The 22,732-nt window shown below is 55.0% G+C and overlaps 1 protein-coding gene across 1 annotated transcript in view; it reads left to right on the forward strand.

Moving 5' to 3' along the window:
• Window positions 1-22,732, forward strand: part of VAV2 (vav guanine nucleotide exchange factor 2) — a 228,344-nt gene that overhangs the window by 115,474 nt on the left and 90,138 nt on the right. The window contains exon 3 of the mRNA XM_030919729.1: window positions 13,942-14,000. Within this exon, the coding sequence (XP_030775589.1) occupies window positions 13,942-14,000 (59 nt within the window). The remainder of the gene's footprint in view (window positions 1-13,941; window positions 14,001-22,732) is intronic.

A 22,732-nucleotide genomic window follows, 5' to 3' on the forward strand; every position in this document is an offset into this window, starting at 1 on the left:
CCAGGGACTGGCTCATACAATCCGGAGAGCTGAGAAGTCCTGAAATCAGCTGCTGAGAAGCTGGAGGTCAGGAAGGCTGGTGGTGCAGCTCCGGTCCTGATCTGAAGGCCCGAGACCCGAGGGCCCCGATGGCGTGAGTCCCAGTCTGAGCCCAAAGGCCTGAGAACCAGGAGCACTGATGTCTGAGGGCAGGAGGTGATGGCTGTGTCCGCTGGGCAGTGAGTGAATGTGCCCTTCCTCTGCCATCTTGCCCTGTTTGGGCCCCCGCAGTTGGGTGAGGCCCCAGGGCATGGGAGGCGTCTGCTGTACTCGGCTACCGAGTCAGATGCTTGTCTCTTCTAGAATCCCTGCCCAGCCACTCCGGAGATAATGTCCTACTGCCCTCTGGGCACCCCTTAGCCCGGGCAGGATGGCGCCATAGCATTCGCCATCATAAACCTCAATTCATTTTATCGCCTCTTGTACTAGAGGGAACTAGAGGCCTCCACGGCCCACTCCCTGCCTGGACAGCTCTTCTGCAGGGGTGGGGTGGGGAGGGAGATGGATCCTGGGGTCCCACATGGGAATCCGCCTGTGTAGACGCCTGCGTTCCAGCCCCTTGGTTCACTGTGTCCACCTCTGGGAAGAGGGAAGGGTCCAAGGAAGAAGCAGTGCGGGAGGCTCTTGGGGCGAGACATCCGTGTAGAGAGGGGGGCGGGGGGGAGGCCAGAACCCCTCCCTCCTGCCCTTGCGGTGCTGCTCCTGTAACCCCGCGTTGGCCTCACATCTGGGCGGGTACTTTGAGCTTCCTGTGGAATTCGTGTACCTTGGAGGCAGTAACTCACACGCTGGGCAGCAGATCTGTGTCATAGTCTCTGGCCTTGCCTCTGAGTAAAGAGGGACTAATGCGGCTTGTCTGCAGCCTGGGTCTGGGATGCCTGCCACACTGGAACCCACCTTTATCCCCCCTTTTTCCTGGTGGACAGGGGAGGGAGGCGCCGTCTCTGCCTGGCTCCTGCAGCCACAGAAGCGCTGAGTGATGCCCAGGGAGGGGCCGGGGCGTGTCTCTGGGAATGAGTGAGCAGCATTCGCAGACAGTGAGTGGCCAGGCCTACCCAGCCAGTCGTGCTGGGACAGGTTTACTGGCCTCGCAGGCTGCAGGGCCCCACTCAGAAACCTTGCTTTCATGCCTGGAGGCTATGGTTTGTCCCTCAGCTTCAAATCCAGGATGGATAGCCGGCCCTCCGGGACAGGGTGGCGTGGAGAGCTGGGCTCTGCTGCCGGAGGCACCAGCCGTCTGCCCCAGCCCCAGTGACTCCTCCTCAGAAACGGGAGAGCCACAGAACCGTCTCATGGGGGTTTCGAGGGAATAAAATGAAATAAACCTGGGAAAGATCTGGCAGGCAGGAGGCCTAGACGGTGGTTAGCTGTCATGGAGGACACCATGTCTGGGAGAGAAGAGCCTCAGGCTCCAAACGGGAACCCCTGCTTCTAGGCCGGGCTCTGCCTGGAAGTTGCTGGGTGGGCTTGTGAAGCTCTTGCATCTCCCCAGCTGGGTTTTAGGTTTCCCACCTCACAACTGGAGAATTTGGACCAGATGGCTGCTAAGCTGCTTCCACGAAGGACGGGGAATTCCCCCCAACAGCCCCGACCCCCGACTGATTCCTGTAGAGTTTCCTGGTGGGGAGCAGCTGCCGCCTGATGCCTCGTCTGTGCTTGCACTGGGACACAGGACTTCCATGCTGGCATTAGGAACTGGGGACAGTGGGCAGTCAGCGCTCAGGGGACCCGAGGCTATTGATGCAGGTGTTTCCCAGGGCAGTGCCACTCCCTTATTGGGTGCTGATCACTTTCATGGGCAGCATCTGCCCAGAGCACTGTGCAGAGATAGCTGCAGAGGCCAGTGTGTTCAGGAGGGCACGGTGACCGGTTAGTGACTCCACTGTGAGCACAGTGGGAGTGGGAGATGGCAGGACGCCCCTTGCCATCTGTATGTCTTGTAGTTTCCTTATTCCACACACAGGGGAACCGAGGCCCAGAGAGGAGTGGCTGAGATCATCCATGGCAGGCTTAGGACTTGATCCCAGCTGTGGCATAATGTCCTGGTCTGAGCTTCTGTACTGTTTTGCTCGGCATCTCAGATTAAATTGTAGCTTCCCTCACATGCCCAGCACAGAGCAGGCACTCAGCTAACATGTGAGTCCGATTGCTGTTGTGTATTTTCCTGTCTTCCTTCCTCCGTCCCCTACCACCCCGCCACCTCCCTCTGTCGCCCAGGCTGGAGTACAATGGTGCAGGCTTGGCTCACTGCAGCCTCCACCTCCTGGGTTCAAGCGATTCTTCTGCCCCAGCCTCCCAAGTAGCTGAGATTACAGGTGCACACCACCACGCCTGGCTAATTTTTGTATTTTTAGAAGATATGGGGTTTCACCATGTTGCCCAGACTGGTCTAGAACTAGCTTCAAGTGATCTGTCCACCTCTGCCTCCCAAAGTGCTAGGATTACAGGCATGAACCACCCCCTTGCGTGCTTTTCTGTCTACCCGTCTGCCCCTCTTCGTGAGTGGTAGACTCTGTCTTAGTCAAGAAGCTTCCAGAGCCCCATGGTTGGAGTGGCCGCCTGGAGAGGACGTACTGCTCTGGATACTCCACCAGCACACGCCTCCTCCAGTGCTCTAGGAGGCCATCTGGGCCCACTTCTCCCCTCCAGCCTCTTTTTTCCCTGGGTCCCAAGGTGCACAAAGCGACGTTGACGCCCGGGGCTTCCCTGCCAGCCTTCCTGCCTCTGCTCTAGGCCTTGGGTTTCCTCTAGAGGTGTCAGGAACTGGGCCTAGGACCCCGTCCCCTTCAAGCCAAGGAGAGACATGCTGGTTGGGGCAGCTGGGCCAGTGTAACTGACTGCAGTGGGGAAAGGACGGTGCGTGGGGTAAGGATGCCATCAGCCCTTTTCCTCTAGCCTGGCCACATCATGGCAGAGAAGAGGGGGAAGTTAGACTTGCAATCACCCATCCAGCACAGCCATGGAAACATGGAGGATGTGGGTGCTGGGAGCCAAGCATGCAGGGAGGAAGCCAGGGCTTGCAGTTTTCTTTGGGGCTGGGCCCTGCCCCTTTCTTCTCTTCCCTCTTGGGGTTGGCCAGGTCACTGAGGCCCTGGTTCACAGACGATCAGTCTCCCCACATCCCTGGCCCTGGCCAGTGTCCCGTTCACAGCTGGGCCATCCCTGGGGGCTTCTGCTCAGCCACCCCCTTGAGGAGCTCACAAGAATCTTCAGGTCTGCCCTCTGTGCCAGTGCCTGAGAGTCCTGGATGTGATTCCAGCTGGGAGAACCTTCCAGACTAGAATCCCACCCTTTCATTCCCAGTGGGGCAGACACTCAGAGGAAGGGTGGAGCGAGGACCCCATGGAGCCATGATCTAGCTGGAGGATCTGTCCCCAAACCACCTGCTGAGGGCTCAGAAGGGGCAGGGTTGGCCCCCGCTCCTGGGCAGGGGGTGGCTCTCAGGTACCTTACTGTTAGGAGCTGGACTTTGAGTCAGACCCAGGCTTCAGCCTTCCACAGCAATGAGACCTTGGTCGAGTCATGTTACCTCTCTGAACTTGGGTTTTCTCAGTTGCAAAACGGGGTCAGTGGTGCCTCCATGGTGGGTAGTTGTGACCCCCACCATGAGGGAGGACATTTGTACAGAAAATGTCAAAGGTGTATTAGGGACTCAGGGAGATAGGTATGAGGCTGGCCATCAGGGGCTCTTCTCTCTCTTCTCTCCTTACTTCATCAGAAGGGACTGGGGCAAAGGGATCCCTCTGAGTCAGCATCCATCTACCCACCATCTGTTCATCTGTCCATCCACCCATCCACCCATCCATCCATCCATCCATCCATCCATCCATCCATCCATCCGCCTACCCATCCGTCCATCTATTCATCCATTCATCCATCCATCCACGCACCCACCCACTTACCATCTGTCCACCTGCCCCTCCATTCATCCATCCACCCCCGATTCATCCATCCACCCACCCACTTATCCATCCACCCACCCACCCACCCACTTATCCATCTATCTGTCCATCCAACCATCCATCTACCTGTTCACCCACCCACCCACTTATCCATCCACCCACCTACCCACCCACCTACGCACCCACTTATCCATCCCTCCAGCCATCCATTCATCCACCCACTCATCTATCCATCCATCTGCCCATCCATCCATCCATCTGTTCACCCACCCACTTATCCATCCATCCATCCACCCACCCACCCATTTATCCACCCATCCACCCACCCACTCATCTGTCCACCCATCTGCCCATCCATTCATCCATCTGTTCACCCACCCACCCAGTTATCCATCCATCCATCCATCCATCCATCCACCCACCCATCTGTTTACCCATCTGCCCATCCATCCATCCATCTGTTCACCCACTCATACACTTATCCATCCACCCACCCACCTACCCACTTATCTGTCCATCCACCCACCCACCCACCCATCTACCCATCCATGCATCCTTCCATCCTTCCATTCATTTACCCACCCACCCACCCACCCACTTATCCACCCACACACCCTTATCCATCCATCCGTCTATCCATCCGTCTTTCCACCTACCCACCCACCTGTCCACTCATCTACTCATCCATCCATCTGTTCACACACCCACAGAGTGTAAGGCACTTATCCATCCACCCACCAGCCCACTTATCCATCTATGTTGTAGACAAGGAGCACCCACAGAGTGTAAGGCACAAAGATTTGGGCTGCTGGTCCCCAAGGCTCAGGTGGTCTCTCAGACTCCTGCATTTGAGGGTGTTGAACCAGACCCACTGAGAGTAAGGAAGCATATATTTGGGTATCATTTTGTTGAAAGCTCCAGGAGGAGTGGGGCAATTCTGAGCTATTTATTTACGGAGAAGACGTTCTCACGTTTTTCTTTCCTTCTAAATGACTTTCGAGCCCTGATCTTCTTTGTAAGGACAACCAGACCCTCCTTTCATGCATTCCCCTTCAGAGTTGCTGCCAGTCACCTGGCTGAGTGAATGACATTTTTCATTTTGCCGCTCAGGGGCCTTGGGGCGGCCCCCACCTCTCTTTCTGCACTCTGCTGGCTCCCAAGAAGAAACTATTGATGTCGGGCCCCACAGCCCTGCCATTGCCCAATGCAATGGCTGAGAAGTGCCTTTCCTGCTTGCTTTTGTTTTTCCAGCCTCTTCCTGGTGGCAAAACCTGAATGTGAAGCTGTGATTGCACATGTTTTGTAATTATCACTGCTCGATGGTCGCTTGTCATTCTGAAGGCAAGAACCCCAAGTTTTTCTGACCTTGCTTTCCATGTGAAAAAAGAAAAAAAAATGAAGGATAACACAGGCTGAGCTAGAAAAAGTAATTTATAATGATTTGCTTCTGAATACGCTGCAATAGGAGCTGTAGATTTCCAAGGCAGATAGGTGAGTTTCCGGGGCAACATATTTAAATGAGTTTGATAATCTTGCCATTTGGCTCCGTTGGGCTGCGTGTGTGTGTGTTTCCAGATGCGTGGTAATGGCTGATAAGGAAGGTCTGCGGCTGGGGCCAGGTCTGTGCAGTTCCTGCTTACTGATTGCTAATGACAGCAGGAGGGTCGGGGCCAGACAGCTCTTCTGATCAGCAGAGCCTCTGAGAGCAGGCTGGGTCGGCGGATGGCTCGTCATCACGTGGTCGCCAGCACGGCTCAGGGCTCCAATTTCTTTTTTTTTTTTTTTTTTTTTTTTTGAGACGGAGTCTCCCTCTGTCGCCCAGGCTGGAGTGCAGTGGCCAGATCTCAGCTCACTGCAAGCTCCGCCTCCCGGGTTTATGCCATTCTCCTGCCTCAGCCTCCCGAGTAGCTGGGACTACAAGCGCCCGCCACCTCGCCCGGCTAGTTTTTTTTTTTTTATATTTTTTAGTAGAGACGGAGTTTCACCGGGTTAGCCAGGATGGTCTCGATCTCCTGACCTCGTGATCCGCCCGTCTCGGCCTCCCAAAATGCTGGGATTACAGGCTTGAGCCACCGCGCCCGGCCTTCTTTTTAATTTTTATTTATTTTTTGAGATAGGGTTTCACTGTGTCACCCAGCCTGGAGTGCAGTGGCATGATCCTGGCTCATTACAGCTTCGACCACCTGGGCTTAAGTGATCCTCCCACCTCAGCCTCCCGAGTAGCCAGGACCACAGGTGCATGCCACCACGTCTGGTTATTTTTATTTTTTTAGTTTTTGTAGAGATGGAGTCTCGTTGTATTGCTCAGGCTGGCCTCAGACTTCTGGCTTCCAGCAATCTTCCTGTCTCAGCGTCCCAAAGTGCTGAGACTGCATGTGTGAGCCACTGCACCTGGCCCTAAAGACTTTTTTGTTGTTGTTGTTTAAGAGATGGAGGCTGGGTGTGGTAGCTTATGCCTGTAATCCCAGCACTTTGGGAGGCTGAAGTGGGTGGATCACCTGAGGTTAGACCAACCTGACCAACATGCTGAAACCCCATCTCTACTAAAAATACAAGATTAGCTAGGTGTGGCAACACTTGTCTGTAATCCCCAGCTACTCAGGAGGCTAAGGCAGGAGAATCGCTTGAGCCCGGGAGGCAGAGGTTGCAGTGGGCGGAGATGGTGCCATTGCACTCCAGCCTGGGTGACAAGAATGAAACTCTGTCTCAAAAAAAAAATAGATGGGGACTCACCGTGTTGCCGAGGCTGGTCTTCAACTCCTCATCTCAAGTGAGACTGTAGCTGGGATAACAGGCATGAGCCACTGCACCTAGCTCGATTTCCCTTTGTAGGGCACACATGCATCCACCTGGGTGGTGGTTCTGGGTCACCGTTGCCTGGCTTGAGTGTCTTGACTGAGGTTTGGCCGGAGGAACCATGTGCTCAGGTTCACATCCCAAGTACCAGGGGAAGCTGTGAGGCTGTAGGGATAGGACGGTCCAGAGCGGCATTCCCAGGAGATGGAGGGACACTTCAGCGGCCATGGGTGTCTTATAAAGTCATAACAAACATGCGCGCTTCTGGCCCTGAGCCTAGTACTTTGCTCTGTTTTCGTTTCTTCATTCAAGCAAGTGGAGGATGGAGTGTAGCCATGAGTCCCTCCGTGGGCCTTCCTGATCGGGCACAGTCCCCTTTCCACAAGCTGAGAGCGTGCGAGTCCCTGCTTTGGGCCAGGCTCCGTCTCATTCACCTACAGCCACATGGGTAGACACTATTATCCCCATCTCACAGATGAGTCAACCCAGCCTCAGGGAGCCTCAGCACGGTGCCCGGGAAGGGCGGATTTGAACCAAGGGCGGTCTGGGCTCTTCCCTCTTTGCAGAGCATCTCCTGGCCAGAGCCAGAAGACTCATTTCTCTTCCTTCTCCCTGCCGCGCCCCACCACCTCATGGGGATGTGGCACCTGTGGCACCTGCTGTGCTGTGGGCAGGTTGTGCCTCATGTTGCCCCACAGACCTGTGCCCCGGGCAGCTCACTGCAGTCGGGTTGAATCAGGACCCTACTGTCACTTCAGATCAAGAAGCACGGAGGGCAGCGAGGATGCCCGTGGCCACCTTGGGAAGTTTCCTCAAGACGAAGGGACTTTTAAACGTGGAACAAGACAGTTAACAATCGTAAGGAGAAGCCAGTGGCTGCCTCATTCCAAGTCTCCTGGTCTGTCTGTCTGAGGTGCACTTGGGGCCTTGGGTGGGGAACAGCTGGGAGGTCTTCCTGAGACCTCAGATCCCTGTCTGAGCAATTCCTGTAGGCAGTATGGGAGGAGTCGCTTATTTCCATTGGTTTAGGAAATGATGCTGGAGGCTACTCTGAGCCCAGCACTCAGCTGAGTTGGGGCCAGGTGGACCGCCCCACACTGGACCATTTCTCCTGGCAGCTGTCAGCATCCTCGGCTGTCCAGCTAGAGGACCGTGGATGAGTCGCTGGATGCGACAGAGCCTTGCTTCTGGGAGAAGGTGCATGTGTTTTCCAGCTCCAGGTGGCGAGAGTTGGGATGGGACATCTTGGGTCTAGCACTGCACAGGGTGTGGGGGGCACTGGAAACTGTTGGCCACTGCTACTCTTGTCTTCACCCGGTGCATTGGGGTCTGTAGGTGGTGGCCAGGAGGGTATGGCTGGCCCTGCCAGAGAGTCATGGAAAGGGGGATTCCCTCCAGAGGCCCTAAGCAAAACCAGTACTCCTGGAGGCTTGACGAGGGTCAGAGAGGGGCCTGCAGGGTGCCGGGAACTTGTAAACCTTGTCAGAGCACGTGGCGCCCTTCCCTAGGGCCCCAGGCGGCCCCACCATGGGGGGCCCTCAGTGGCTTCACTGGCTCAAGTGCAGGGTGATTGGGTCACTTTTTTGGCTTCCATCTCTCTGAGGCGCCAGAAGGAGAAAGCTAGAGTTGCGCACGCACCGCCTGGCGAGATGGGCTTCCTGGAGGGAGGCCTGATGGGCACTGGGTGTTGAGCCTTGATGCTGGCCTTGGCTTGCCCAGCTGCAGACCTGCTTTGAGGACCCCATGGTCCCCTGTGTGGGTGGACGCCTGCTCTGACTCTGCAGGGAGTGCTGGGACCACCAGCAGACCCATGGCCTTGTCCTCACTTGGCACTCATGGGCAGTGTTGCATCCCGTCTAGGGGTGTGTCCTCCTGCAGGACCCAGCAGCCTTGTGATGAGACCTCTGTTAGGACCATGTTTTATAGTTGAGGAGACAGGCTCAGGGAGGCTGAGAGTCACCCCAGCTCTGAGGGGGAAGCTGACATTCGAACCTCAACCTGTGTGGCCGGGAGTTCCTGCTTCCATGTCACTGCCCCACGCTGCCACCCTGTGATGTGTGCTAAACAAACACCACCCCATCATCTATCATCGTAATGGCAAAATTGGCAGGCTCCTCTTTTTTTTTTTTTTTTTTTTTTGAGACGGAATCTTGCTCTGTTGCCCAGGTTGGAGTGCAGTGGCGCAATCTCGGCCCTCTGGAACCTCCGCCTCCTGGGTTCAAGCCATTCTCCTGCCTCAGCCTCCCAGGTAACTGGGACTACAGGCGTGTGCCACCACGCCTGGCTAATTTTTTTGTAGTTTTGGTAGAGATGGGGTTTCACCAGGCTGGCCAGGCTGGTCTCGAACTCCTAACCTCAAGTGATCCACCCACCTCGGCCTCCCAAAGTGCTGGGATTATAGACATGAGCCACCACGCCTGACCAGGCTCCTCTTTAAAATCATCGCAGTGTAGTTGCCCCGCACTGACTGATGTTGAGTAGACGTGTCCTCACTCCCACCGATGGGCCCCAGGCTCACGGGGATTTGACGGCTGTTTTGCTTGGAGGTTTTTGTGAGTTCCTGCTCTGTGGAAGGCGTAGGGATTTCTACGAAACACAGTGGTCCAGTGAGCATGGGCTCCTCCCCTCCCCTCAACACATAGAGTCCCTCTTTAAATGAAATAATGCAAACTAAAACATGATTACTAGGCTTAGAACTAGAAAGGGAAATCCTCAATTGTCAGAAACCAAGAGGAATGTCAAAGACAGAAAGAGAAGCCAGGCCAGCCTGGCTCCCCACCCACCCCCTGGGAGGCCTGGAACCAGGCCCCCCCTAGGGCCTGGGCCCCAACAGCTGGGGTTGCGTCATGGTGGAGGTGAGGGAGATGGAATGGATGCAGTGCAGAGAGCTGAGCCAGGAAGGCCGAGAGGGCCATGCAGTGGGGACCAGAGAGCTGTACTCTGGCACATAGAAGCAGCTGACCATCCCAGGCTGGGCAGGGAAACAGTGTCTGGCAGGATCCATCCTGCATTGGCACCAGGCCCGAGGTGGGGCCTGAAAGCCAGGGGGAAACCAGGAGAGCCTCACAGTTATGCCTCTCAGAGCTTGGGGGCTCCCTCCACCCACTGAAAACAATTCCCACTGAGGATGCACTTACAGCATAGAACGATATAGACGTGTGTTTATACACAATACATGTAATCTGTGAATATATGTATGTTTACCAGACTAGCCAGCTGGTGCTGAAAAAGAACAGATCAGCATCGGGGAGGGGACTAGCAGATGCAATTGATAAGAGAGAGTTTCTATTCTCGGAAAAAAGGAACAGAATGCAAAAGAAAAGAAGAGAAAATGACGAGCAAACAAGCAGGACAAAAAGAACAGATGGACTTTGAGAAAAGAACTAAATAGAAATTCTCAAAATGAAAATTGAGGTTGTTGACACGAAAAACTCAATATGTGTCTTAAGCAGTAGTCTAGGTGGAGCCGAAGGGAGAATTAATGAATCAGAAGATAGAACCGAGGAAGTCACTAAGAATACAGCACAGAAGGATGAAGTTACAGGAGGTGTGAAAAAGAAGTGAGGCAGACGATGCAGAGAGAAGGTGCAGAGGTGCAGTGGAGACTGGGATGAGGTCACGTGTGAATAGCTAGACATCTGGGTTCTTTCCAGAAGGCCATGCAAAATTGGGGATTGTCCAACAGTGAATCCACAGTCTACGTTTCCTTTTTCTTCATGGCCCTGTCTTGAGTTTTGACTGTGGATGTTTAAGTTGCAAGTACGGTGAGCACAGCACCTCTGTCCTCGGTTTGGAAACTCGATGCAGTAAAGTAAAGATGCTGAAGTGTTTTTGTGGAAGGAACCGTCAAGTGGAGTTTTCGGTGCCTGAGCTCTGGGGTCACTGAGGCTTCCTATCCTCTGCTGAAACTGCAGCATAGAGCTTTACATTTATGGTCACTGGGATCTAAAGGTTTCTCAGGTGGAGTTGTAGCTGAAGGGCTTACCATGTGAAGACGTTGGAGATAAATCATTCAGCAAAGCCAACTTAGTTCCTACCCTGGAAGAGCTCACAGACCACATCCCCTTCCCTACGTCCTTCCTGGTCCCTCTGCTTCCCCGTCCAGTGTGTAGGGGCTTCAGGGACGCTGCCTCTGTGAGGCATCCACAAGTGGACAATTGGGACATGCTCCTGGCTTCCCGCAGGCTTTGACTCAATCTGTGGCGTTACCCATCTGGCCAGTCCCTAGGGGACAGAGGGCCCCAGTGGGCTGCATATCCAGCCATGTGGGCCTTGAACTATAAATGCAGATTCCCAGGCCCCAGAGCCTCTGGGGTGGGGGATAGGACCTAGGGTCTGTCCTTTAAAGCGCCATCTTGAAAAGGTTGTACTGCGGCTGTGTGGTGGCTGACGGGCTGCCGATGTCTGAGAACCTTTAGGTCAGAACAGGCCATGGTTGGGTGGGGATGGAGCTAGGGCTGCCATCCAGGATCTGGACTCAACCACCACAGCCTGTCCTCTGAGCTCTCCAGTCCCCACCTCGTTCCTCAGTGAGTCTCACTGAGCACAGCCCGGTGAGGCCTGGACATTGGTGAATGGCACAGAGGCCTGAAGCTTTGGGAGCTGGCAGTGCAGGTGGACTCCCCAGCAGGCCTGGTCCTTTCGAGTGGCACATCTTTCCCCTTGTCCTTCCTCCCTGTTCCTTGTCCCCAGCACACACGCTCCTTTCCTCTTGCCCCGGCGCTGTCTTCAGGAGAGGGAGGGAAGGAGGAAGGGAAGTGCGGCTGTGCGTCTTCATTCGTTTGTTAACCGGCACTCGGAACAGACGAGGTAATGAAAGTAGGGAAAATGTCATCCTTTGACATTTGCGATATCGGAAGAGTTGGCTGGGGCTGTGGGCTAAGAGGTGTTTGATCATTGCCTGAGAGCCAGGCCCCTGGGGACACCAGCTTTCTGTCCTGGGAGTGGGGCGGGCATAGCCAGAGTTGCCCTGGGGAGCTACTGTGGGGCATCCCTCTTCCTGCAGGGAGGTACTTCTGTTCCCAACCTTTCAGGCCAGTGGGTTTCATACGGGGCCGCCTCTGCCCCATCTGACCGCATGGCTATCTCAGTGGTCCGGTGTCTGCTCCAGCAGCGCCTGCCCTGGGTTTTGGGTCACTGGAGTGTGGTCCCCCATGGTGGGCCCCTGAGCTTCCCCCTGTCCCCAGTGCCAGCCAGGAAGCCTGAAATTCAGGCAGATGGAAGGACAGGGCTCCTCTAGCATAGCTGGTCATGCTGAACCCATGGAAGGAGCTGCCCATCAATGCTGCAGGCCCTCCAGAGCCCTTCATACGCCACTCATGACATGTTCATCCTGGGGCAAAGCGCCCCAAGGTCGGGGCTGAGGCTGCTGTGGTCACAGCAGCTGTAGAAATTGTCCACAGGAGCCACAGATGCACGGACGCTGGAGACCCATGTTCTGGCCTTGGCTGGCTCACCCACCATGCCTCCTCTCTGTCTCTGGTTCCATCTGTACGACCCGACCTGGGGCCTTTGCGCTGACTCCAGGTTGACAAACATGTTCTTGTGTGTCAGTGCTGACCGAATGCTGGTGCCTCCTTAGACTCCATGGAGGAGGACTCTGGGCCTGTGCCCGGCTCGTCGGAGGAGTTGATCAGCCACGTCTGCTGTGGGAGGTGTGTGAGGGGGGCTTGGGTGCCCTGTAGTTGCCAAACCCTTTGAGATCTAACATTCTTCCAAATAACTGTAAGGACATACAGCAATATTGCTTTAATTTTTGTTTTCCGTAAATGCTTAGAGCTCTTAAAAGCCAAAAACACTCGCAGAGCCAAGTTCCTGATTATTTGTGAAAGGCCCCTTGTAGCATCAGCATGGGAGTGCGGCTGGGCCGGCTGCATAATCGGCCCATTGAGTGTTGTCTGAGGAAGCACAGAAGAACCCTGTCCTTCCACGACCCCAGCTTCCCTGGCCCTGGCCCCTAACCACAAGCACCTACAGGAAGGCAGCATGCAGCCGCTGGCTCATGGGTCGAACCTGCCGTCTCCATAGTTCATTTTCTTTCCTCTCCCCCTTTTGAAAATTGCTGCTGGAAGTGGAACAGCCTGAAAGGAAGCCTGGGGGGTACATCCGGCTGGGGGGCTTTGGCCAAGTGACCGAGCCTCAGTTTTCCTGTCTAGCAAATGTGCACCGCAGGGTGGCCTCGTGGGGTTCCCTGGTGTGGTGTGCGGCACACAGAGCGCCCTCTGGGCTCCATTCCTATGACGCCAGCACCCAGTGGAGGGTGTTTATGAATTCAGCACGTGGCCGTCGTGGGCCTTTTCCGGTTGCCCACCCCCAGACACACGTGTACATACACGCACACACAGCCACCTAGCCATTCAGTGCACACACAGACTTGGAGCACACGCAAGCAACATGCACACACGACCACACACGCGAACTTGTGCACACACATGGACTCACACTCGGTGCAGTTTCAACATCGAGGCCGCACCTGCCTCCTCAGGGCCTGAGTCTGGCATGCAGGAGCTCCATTCACCCTGTGAATTGTGACAGCTTCTTGGCCATCTCATGTGTGTGACAACCTGTATCCCTGGGCCAGCCATCTCCTGTCCTCTGCCCCAGGTTCCTCATATTCATCTGCAGAGCCTCTTGTCCTCTCTCCGGCCTGCTTGCCACCCGTCCCTTTGGAGATCTGTGGAGTAGCTGTGTTGGGGCTTTCAATGCCAGGAGACAGGTGGGTCCTGCCTATCCATAGGAGGCCCACATCACAGGGCAGGCTGGTTAGGGGCAGCAGAGGGAGGAGGAGCGGCTACTGCTCCTCGCCAAACCTTCCTCTTGACCAATCTGTTGGTCAGGGGAGACAAGGAGAGATCCCGTCATGCCGCTGTGCACCTGGAGCTCTTGTCCTTCTGTGTCCCGAACCCTCCATGGAGCCAGGCATCTGGTTAAATGTCACGCAGGGGAGGGCTTGAAGGGAAGCAAGCAGAACCCTGGGATATTTGCATGTGCATGGTACCCTGGCTGCTGGGTGACTTTGGGCGGGTTGCTTGACCTCTCTGGGCTCCCATTTCCCCATCTCTGAAACTGTAGATGTGTTTCTTACCCAGATGTGATGTACTTAGTTAACAGTTCTCGATGTCCTGCAAAACACTGTCCCCAGTTCTGTGATGCCTTTTCTGGTCTCTTGTGAAATTACAGGAGAGTCTTTTCTTGTCTCTCACAGGTCATCTCCGCGGTGTCAAGGCTCTCGCTGCACAGCATTGCGCAGAACAAAGGAATCAGGTGAGCTCTCTGGAGTGCGCTGCCGAGGCCAGGTCCTTTCATCTCTGTTGACACCGGCGTGCCTTGTCACAGATACTGGGGTGGGAAGCAGATGCCCTCCCTCTGCCTGTGTCTTTATCACACATTTGCAGCGTGTTGTCGAGTAACTTGTTGGCGGGGGAGGGAGGCTTCAGCTCACACCGGAGAAATCTTGCAAGCATGTTACTGACGGCTGCAAAATCTCTTTCGATTTAGGTAATAAGATCAGTAAATTAATCCTTTCACAGATCATTGCCTACCTAAATGTACTCTCCACACATCAGAACCGGGGGCTCTGCCGAGAATGAGGTAGCTGGGGTCTGTTTGCAGGGATGGGGCCGGAGCAGGGTGGACTTGCCTGGCTTAGGGGCTGCAGGTCTCTGTGCAGGGCATCTGGACAAGTCAAGCCAAGGAATTTCTCCACTCTCCGTTTATTCTGCTTGGACTGCAGACTTCAGCCTCAGAGGGTCCCCTGACCCCTGTGATCTTGCCTTCTGCTTCTGACACTTGGATGGCACTTGGGCATCTGTGAGAGGAGGGAATGGCCCCAGATAAGAACTGGGCACTGTGGATTCTGACCCACAGATTGAGGTCAGGGAGACCAGGTTCCTGATGGGGTGGGGACGTGTGTCTGGGAGACCCTTGGGAGGACAGGGGCAGCAGAGTGAGAAGGAGAGGCTGGGATGGCAGAGAGAGCCTGGCCTGAGAGCAGAGAGGATGGGGTCACATCTGGGCACAGGTGACATCATGAGGGTGCCCTCATTTTGGGAAGGGGCCTCACCCTGATGTGATCCGTGAGGGACGCCATGTGTGACTGCAGGCTGGGGGGGTCCCAGAACGAGGGTGCTGGAGCATTTGGTGGCACAGTTGCCCCTTGGTGGGGGCCATTTGTTCAGGTTCACAGAGACTCTGGGCAGGGCTAAATGTTCCTAAACCCATGGGGACTTCCGATGTTGGATTCTCAGAGGACTCGGAAATGCCTTTGAATTGAGGTTTTTTGAAAATATGAAATATAGGATAGACTCTTAAAATTCCATATTAATCACATACAAAAGAATATTTAGAACACATTTGGGGCATAAAGAATAACAGTCAAAACCCTGGTGCCCAGCGCCCTGAGTACTTTCTAGAGGATAACTAACACTTCTGGGGCCCCACCAGTCCCTCCACCAGATGTGTAGGCTGTTTCCCAACTGGTGCAAAGTTTGTAATAGGCACCATTTAAAACACGTTAATTTTTTTTAAAGTATCATTTCTGGATACAAAGACTATGTGTTGTTCGTTTTTGTTTCCAGAAATGATGGTTCCTTCTTCCTTCCACCAGCCCGTGACATACAATACTGTCAGTGGTGTGGTTATACTCCCTAGCCTGTTTTTTCTTGTTTTGTTTTTTTTTTTTTAACATATTATTAGGAAGGAAAGAGAGTCAAGCAACAAAAAATCAGTCATTTTAATTGCTCCTGCACAAAATACTAGACTTTTTATCTCTTCTCCAAATCCATTAGACATTCTCCCAAACTGGAGGCCTGGTGCTGCAGACCCCACGTCAGACGAGTGACCTGATTCTGTTCCTGGGAAGGCTGGTGGCCCGGCTTGGCATTGGCGCGGTCCTGCCACAGGTGCCCACAGCCATATCCCCTCTCCTGCTACAGACAGTCCGTGGTCACAGTCCTGGGTCACAGCTGTGTCTGCGTCAGGCTCTGGATGCCCCTGCCCCTCCTAAGGCTGAGGTGCTCCGTCTGAAGCTCCGAGGGCCTGTGTCCCTTGGGGTTTACAGGTGGCAACGGGAGCCCACTGGTGGCTTCGGGGATGGTGAGGACAGTGGAAAGGGCTGGCCCTGCATCTATCCTGCATGTCTGTCCTGCTGTCTGATGAATGGGGAGGCCCTTTGAGGCCCGGGGTGGGGACCCTCCCTCCCCCACTCCCTCCGGGCCACTCCCTCCCTCCCTCCACCACCTCTCTGGCCCCTCCACCCAGCCAACCCCAGAGGACGATGCTGGTGCTTCATGCCGCTCCTCCCAGGATGGGCGGAGCAGTCGGTTGGCCCTGCTTGCTGGCCCTGGCCCTGGGGCTGGCAGATGTAGTGGGAAACCTGCCCTCTTCCCTCTCAGGTCGGGGAACTGCCTAGGCAGCGTGTGGGCACACTGGCCCCTGGGACTGGGAACACAGACCCCAGCCCTGGAGGCTGCCACCCCACGGGAGACCTGAGTGGAGGCATGATGAGCCAGGGCTGCGTGTCGGTGGACCCAGCTCTGAAGCCTGTGTCCTGGTTAGCTGTGGGGCTCGTGCTGGAGATATCTCCCCGAGCCTCCCTTTTTATATCTACAAGATGAGGTCAACACTGGGGGTGTCTCGGATTTATTGAGATGAGACCTGTAAATCCCAGGGCACAGGGCCTGGCCCAGAGAAGGGCTCACTAAATGTTCTCAGTGACAGTAGCAGGGTATGTGTGGGGTCCCCAAGACCATCCCCGGGTTCTCGGATTCACCAGGAGAAGCCATTATGGCTGCGGAGAAAGGTCTAGACTCAAATCAGCAAATGGAAAAGGCCCCGGGGTGGAGCCAGGATACATCGGGCGTGGGTTTGCATTTGTCCCCTCCCCATGGAGCCTTCTGCATAGTGCTTAGTTCTCCCGGCAACGGTGTGTGACAGTAGGCACGTGTGGCAACAGCCACAGAACATTGCCAGCCACGGAAGCCCACCCAAGCCCTGGAGTGGGGGTCCTCACTGGTGGTCGGTGGGGTTGGGCATGCCTGTGAGACCGACCTTAGTTACTCCATCCCCAGCCCCTCCCAAGGCCACACTGATCCTGCATTGCCCACAGCCCTGCCATAAACCACATCGTGAGCGTACACTGTGTGGCCCAAGGCCTCAGCTGTACAAAGACGCTCTTATCCAGAGGGCTTATCCAGCGGACACTCCAGGACTTAGAGGTTAGAGGTCATCTCCTAGGAGCTGGGCAAGAGCCAGTCTTTTCTTTGGCATGTAGAGGGGTTGAGCACCCCACGTCTGCTGAGTTACCCCTTTCTGCACACAGGACAGGCAGATGTGAAAGACGAAGGGGAGGTATTTGCAGGCCAAAGGAAAGGGCCGCCTGAGTGCACAGCGAGGCTTCACAGGAAGACCTCTGCAGGCCCTTCTCCCTGAGGCCTGGCTTTCCTGCCCTTCTCCTCCACCCTCCCTCCTCTGAGCCCCACTCTGGGACTTTTCCTGGGTCCTTTCCCTCTGCAGCCCTTGGGATTGAGCGCAGACCTCCACTGGTTCACACACTCACCCGAGAGTTCAGGAGACAGGTGACAGGCAACCCTCCCAGGCAGCCCTACTTGGTGGCTGAGTCTGAGCAATGTCCCACCTTGCTCCGAATGGGCTGAGATTTCCGTGGGGAATTGAACCTTCTGGGGTCAGCCGCCAGCACTTCACAAGACACTAAGTGTTTCGTTTCGAGCGTTTTGTAGTGTTAGTGATTAGCAAAAGGTTCTAATTTAGCACAACCCCTTCCTTCTTGAAAACCCGCAAACCAAGCCCACAGCCCTGAGGAATCTCTCCCTCGTTTTATGGCTGGATAGGAGCCCAACGTGCTCCTTCAAAAAAATCATTTTCACAACCCTTGCACTTTGCATAATGAGCTGATTTTCCATAAAAGCCCCAATTATACTTCTCAGAGGCTGATGGAGACTTAATCTAAGAATCCCACCCTGGTACCGGCTGGGGGATCAAACGTGTTGGGGAAGTGGGGCGAGGGGGAGGATTGTGGTTGTAGAGTAGGAGAGGGGTTTGTGGAAGGCACCCAGCGAGGCGTGTGGGGATGTGGATCTTGCTGTGGTCAGAGCGAACTCTCCAGATTGGGGGTGTCCTAATTTGGGGTCATGACAGCTCTGAACAGCTGGGAGGGAGGAGATGGTAAAGGGTAGGACTTCCTGAGAAGGAAGCCGAAAGGTGCCCTCAGCCTACGAGGTCAGGACCCATGAAGGAAACTTCCATCAGCCAAACAACCTTGGGCAGGGATTCTCTTGGAAACTTTGTCTCTTCTTCTGTAGGCTGGGAGCATGGCCCTGCCTCGTGCGGCTGCTGTGTGTCTGTGCACCGTACAGCCCAGCACCTGGTCCTTGGTGAAGGCCCATGGCTGCTAGGTGGATGTCCTAACCCCCAAACCCTGAGAGTGTGACAAGGAAAAGGGTTTTCGCAGATGTAAATACACATAATTTTAAGAGGGAGGCAGGAAGGTCAGAGTCGGAAGGAGGAGATGTGATGGCAGAGGCGGAGTTAGCGTGATGGGGCTGTGGGCCAAGGAATGTAGGCGGCCTCTTCAGAAGCTGGAAAAGGTAAGGGACACATTCTCCCCGGTGCCTCCTGAAAGGGACCAGACCCTCAATACCTTGATGCCAGCCCCTAGAGCCCACTTCAGATTTCTGACCCCCTGAACTGTAAGAGTCTATGTTGCTTGTAGCCACCAACTCTTCAACTCTCTGGTGACCTGTTAGAGCAGCAGCAAACGCCCCTGGATTGGCTGGGAGGCTGTCTGAAGGCCCAAGTATGTGGCATGTCTGGGCATATACCAGCATGGGGTCCTGGTCGGGAGCACATACCAGCATGAGGTCCCGGTGGGGGGCACATACCAGCATGAGGTCCCGGTGGGGGGCACATACCAGCATGGAGTCCGGATGGAGGGACTCAGCCCTGGCTCCTTGCTGGGCTGGGCTCCTGGCTTTGATTGTCTCATGCTGGCCCAGCCCTGCCACCCTTTCTTCTGCTTCTGACTTTTAAAAATTCAAATACATTCATATCACATAAATGTAACCCTTTTAAAGTATGCAATTCAGTGGCATTTAGTACGTTCACAGTATTGTGCAACCACCGCCTCTATCTGCTTTCAAAACATCTTCACACCCCAGAAAGAAACCCGTTATCGTGAGTAGTCACCGCCCTCCCCAGCCTCGGGCAGCCCCCAGCCTGCTTTCTGTCTGCCTGCTCTGGATGTTTTGTGTCCCCGGAATCATACCGTGCGCGCCTTTCACACGTGGCTTCTCCCACTCCGCATCTTGTTTTCAAGGTTCACTCAGCCATAGCCGGTCAGTGCGCCGTTGCTCTTTATGGCCGTGTCACATTCCATTGTGTGGCCGGGCCGTATTTTGCATATCCATTTATCACGTGATGAACCTTTGGCCTGTTTCCACCTTTTGGCTCCTGTGAATAGCATTGCTGTGACAGCTGCAAGACAGGGGACAGGGGTCAGGCTGAGGTTGGAGTGAGAGAAATGGACGTAAGCTGGAACTTCCTGTTTTAATATGAAGTGAATTCTTAGAATATCGGACATACCCGTGTCGAATCTAAGCACAACAAAACCTTAGGAACTGTAAGCGGTGACCTCGCATTTTCTTATGGCTTTGAGGACCCGCCTTTTGGTCTTCCCATGTGCAGGGGGAGCTGGTGGCGAGCTTTATCCCGGAGCACTGAGCAACCAGACCTAAGATGTGGCTCATGTAGGGAGAGGCTGGGTGCCTTCCCAGGATATAGAGGCAGCTTGCAGAGACGGCCTCTTGCTGAGTTCTTTCCTTTCAGCCTCTGCTCCTGCAGTGGCCGGGAGGGCACTAGAACCCCGTTCCTTGCTGGGTGGCCCAGATAATGAGAAAGTCTATGCAGTGGTGAGGGCTGCATCCTTGACTTCCACTCCCAAACCTGGTTTTGCCTTCCCGGATCACCTACTAGGTACCAAATACCTCTCAAGTGAGACATCTCAGCCAGAGGCTCCGTGAGTGGACCTTGGCAGACTCTGCAGTTCCTACACCTCCGTGAACGAATGTGCTACCCTCTGTGCACACTGTTATCCGAGGTGAAGGATAAGCACGCCAACACCTTGTCCTGCCCCGAGAGTCCCGGCCTCTTCTCCCCGGAGTCTTTGGTATGTTTGAAGACATTGCTGTGGCTCCTGTAGCCTTCTCTCTTGGGTACAGCATCCCCGGCTCTCAACGCTTTCTTCCATCCGAGCTGGTGTCCCTTTTCCCATCTGGTGCTGCCTGCTTAATTCCAGGTAATTGGGCTGAGAGGAGATGGGGACGGGAAGTGGCAGTCATTATATGCTTAGCAGCTCATCCCGCCAGCAAGATGGGTTTAATTGTCCCACCTGGTGACATCAAACATCCTGGCCACCTGTCCTCAGTGGGTCTGCTGTGAGGGGACAGGATGACATGTGAGTCCCTGGGCCGGCCTAATTGGAGAGTCTTTTTTTCTTTTTCTTTCCTTTCATTACAATAATGGATTCAACCTCCTCTGCATAGGGAGTGGGAGGGGAGTAATTGGAAGATATTAAACTCCTTCCTGGAGAGGGGAGGTCAGAAGAGGCCACCTTTGGATTGCTGGGCTTCGAGGCTGGGGTCCGGCCCCCTCCAGCCTGCTTCTGGTCACAGCAGCCAGCTCTCTGAAGGGTAGGCTCAAGTCACCAGCTGGCTTGCTCCATCAATCTGGCACCTGTTCCACACCCTTGTTGCCCTGGTCAGTAGCACAAGCCAGCGGCAACTCAGTGAAGAATAGCACTGGGCAGGCCCAGCACTCTGGCCTGGCGTGGTCGCTGCCTCATTCGCACCACTCTCCTCTGCATTTGTCCAACCATGGCTGGAGCCTCCAAGTTTAGGCAGAACAAACTGTGTTAGATGGTGCGTGTGTATGGGTGTGTGCATGTGTGTATGTATACATGCATGATGGGGGTGTGTATGCAGGTGCACATGGGTATGTGTGTGCATGTGCAGATGGGTGTGTGTGTACAGGTGCATGGAGTGTGTGTGTGTGCAGGTGCATGGGGTATGTGTGCATATGCAGATGTGTTTGTGTGTACAGGTGCATGGAGTGTGTGTGCATATGCAGATGTGTGTGTAAGTGCAGGTGCATGGGGTATGTGTGCATATGTAGATGTGTGTGTGTACGGGTGCATGGAGTGTGTGTGTGCAGGTGTTTGGGGTGTGTGTGTGCAGGTGCATGGGGTATGTGTGCACATGCAGATGTGTTTGTGTGTACAGGTGCATGGAGTGTGTGTGTGTGCAGGTGTATGGGGTGTGTGTGTGCATGTGCAGATGGGGATGTGTGTGCAGGTTCATGGAGTGTCTATGTGCAGATGGGTGTATGTGTGTGTGCACGTGTGTGTGTATATATGCTGACGTGCCCACACATATCTCTGCACTGGGAGCTCCCAGCAGGCCTGGATCTTGCTCATTCTGTATCCCAGTATCTCCAGCAGTTGAGTCTGAATGTAGGGATCATGCCAGCAGGAGCAGCAGGCACCCAGAGTGTTTTGGATCCTCCCTGGGGCTTTGTTGCAGGTTCTCAAGGGCTGGTGCTTCTCATGTGAGGACGGGTGAAGGGAGGGTGCTCGGCTGTCCTGTCTGGGCAGTGTTGGCACGGGGAGGGAGAGCCCAGGGCACTCAGGCCTGGCTTGGTTTCTTTGATATAGGGATGCCAATGCTGATGTGGCAGCCAAGGCTAGTGACAGAGCTGACCGTCGGTGGGCAAGCGCTTTGGTGTAGCAAAGGGGCGTGGCATGTGTGGGTTGGCCATAGTGCAGGGTGATGCAGACTGTGCTCGGCCGCTCCCTGGCCCGCTCCAGCCTTTTGGGTGCTTGTCAGTTGGAACCTGCCACACCTGTGGGAGCTGCTGCTGGTGGGTGGTACTCAGAGTGCAGAGAGGGGACAAGCAAGGGGTGATGTCAGCAGAGGCCGCTGGGGCAGGGCCTCCCCAGTGCCTGAGGGATTCCCTTTCCATGCACTAGATCTGGCCTAGTGTCCAGTTCTGCTGCTCAGCATGGGGGCAGCTCTGCACCAAGCCTTCCACCCTCTCTTGGCCGACGACCCCCTCCCCATGCTTGCTGACCAGAGACCCACACTTGGGAAGGAGTGAGTGGCCCTGGGGTAGAGGGAGGCCACATCTGCAGAGACAGCAAATACTGACCTTTGCTGTACTAAAGTCACAGCCTGGCCCACTGGCCACCAGAAGTGTGCACCTGGCCCCACAGAGAAGGCTTTGAAACCATTCCCGCTGTCCAGGGCCTGCCGCGGATTTTACCTGACAGCTGAGTGGTTGGCGGCTGGAATCCAGTCTTGCCACCTACAAGACCTGGGATGTCGTCTGTGAATAGGGTGACTATGGCATCTTGTGTGTGGGGTTTTCATAAGGACTGAGTGGGAGAATCGGGTGACTCTCTGGGTCTGGCACATGGGAAGTGCATGGCACACATTGGCCAGTACGACCTTGGGTGAGTCTATGTCCAGCACAGAAATGGCGAGGGGGGCCCAATGGGTCAACGGGGGCTGTGCCCCCACCCTGCACCCCTAACCGAGCAGCAGGGCTAGGGAACACTGGTGTGTCCTCTCTGCGGTTGCCACCATGAGGATGATGGTGTGAAGGAGACACATTTGTTCAGAAATACAGTAACTGGCTGTTTACTGCATGGCTGGTGTAGATGAGCTCCCTCATGCTGGAGACGGTCAGGAGAAGCAGGGCTGGCAGCCTGGCAGGGGGCCGTGAACAGCCAGCCTGAGCTTCTGCAGTGGGGCAGGGATCTGCCTGTGTCTGTCTTTCAAAGACAAAATGCAGCTGAGTTTCTCTCTTTGCTCAGCTCCGAGATCATCGCAGCTATTGTCAGATGAACTTGCTGAGCTGCCAGTTTGCCCACTGAGAATACTTCTCCCCACTGAGAATACTTCTCCGGCTCCTCTAATGGATTTTAT

The sequence above is a fragment of the Rhinopithecus roxellana genome, chromosome 16 (genome assembly GCF_007565055.1).
Source record: "Rhinopithecus roxellana isolate Shanxi Qingling chromosome 16, ASM756505v1, whole genome shotgun sequence".
In the NCBI taxonomy this organism is placed as follows: domain Eukaryota; kingdom Metazoa; phylum Chordata; class Mammalia; order Primates; family Cercopithecidae; genus Rhinopithecus; species Rhinopithecus roxellana.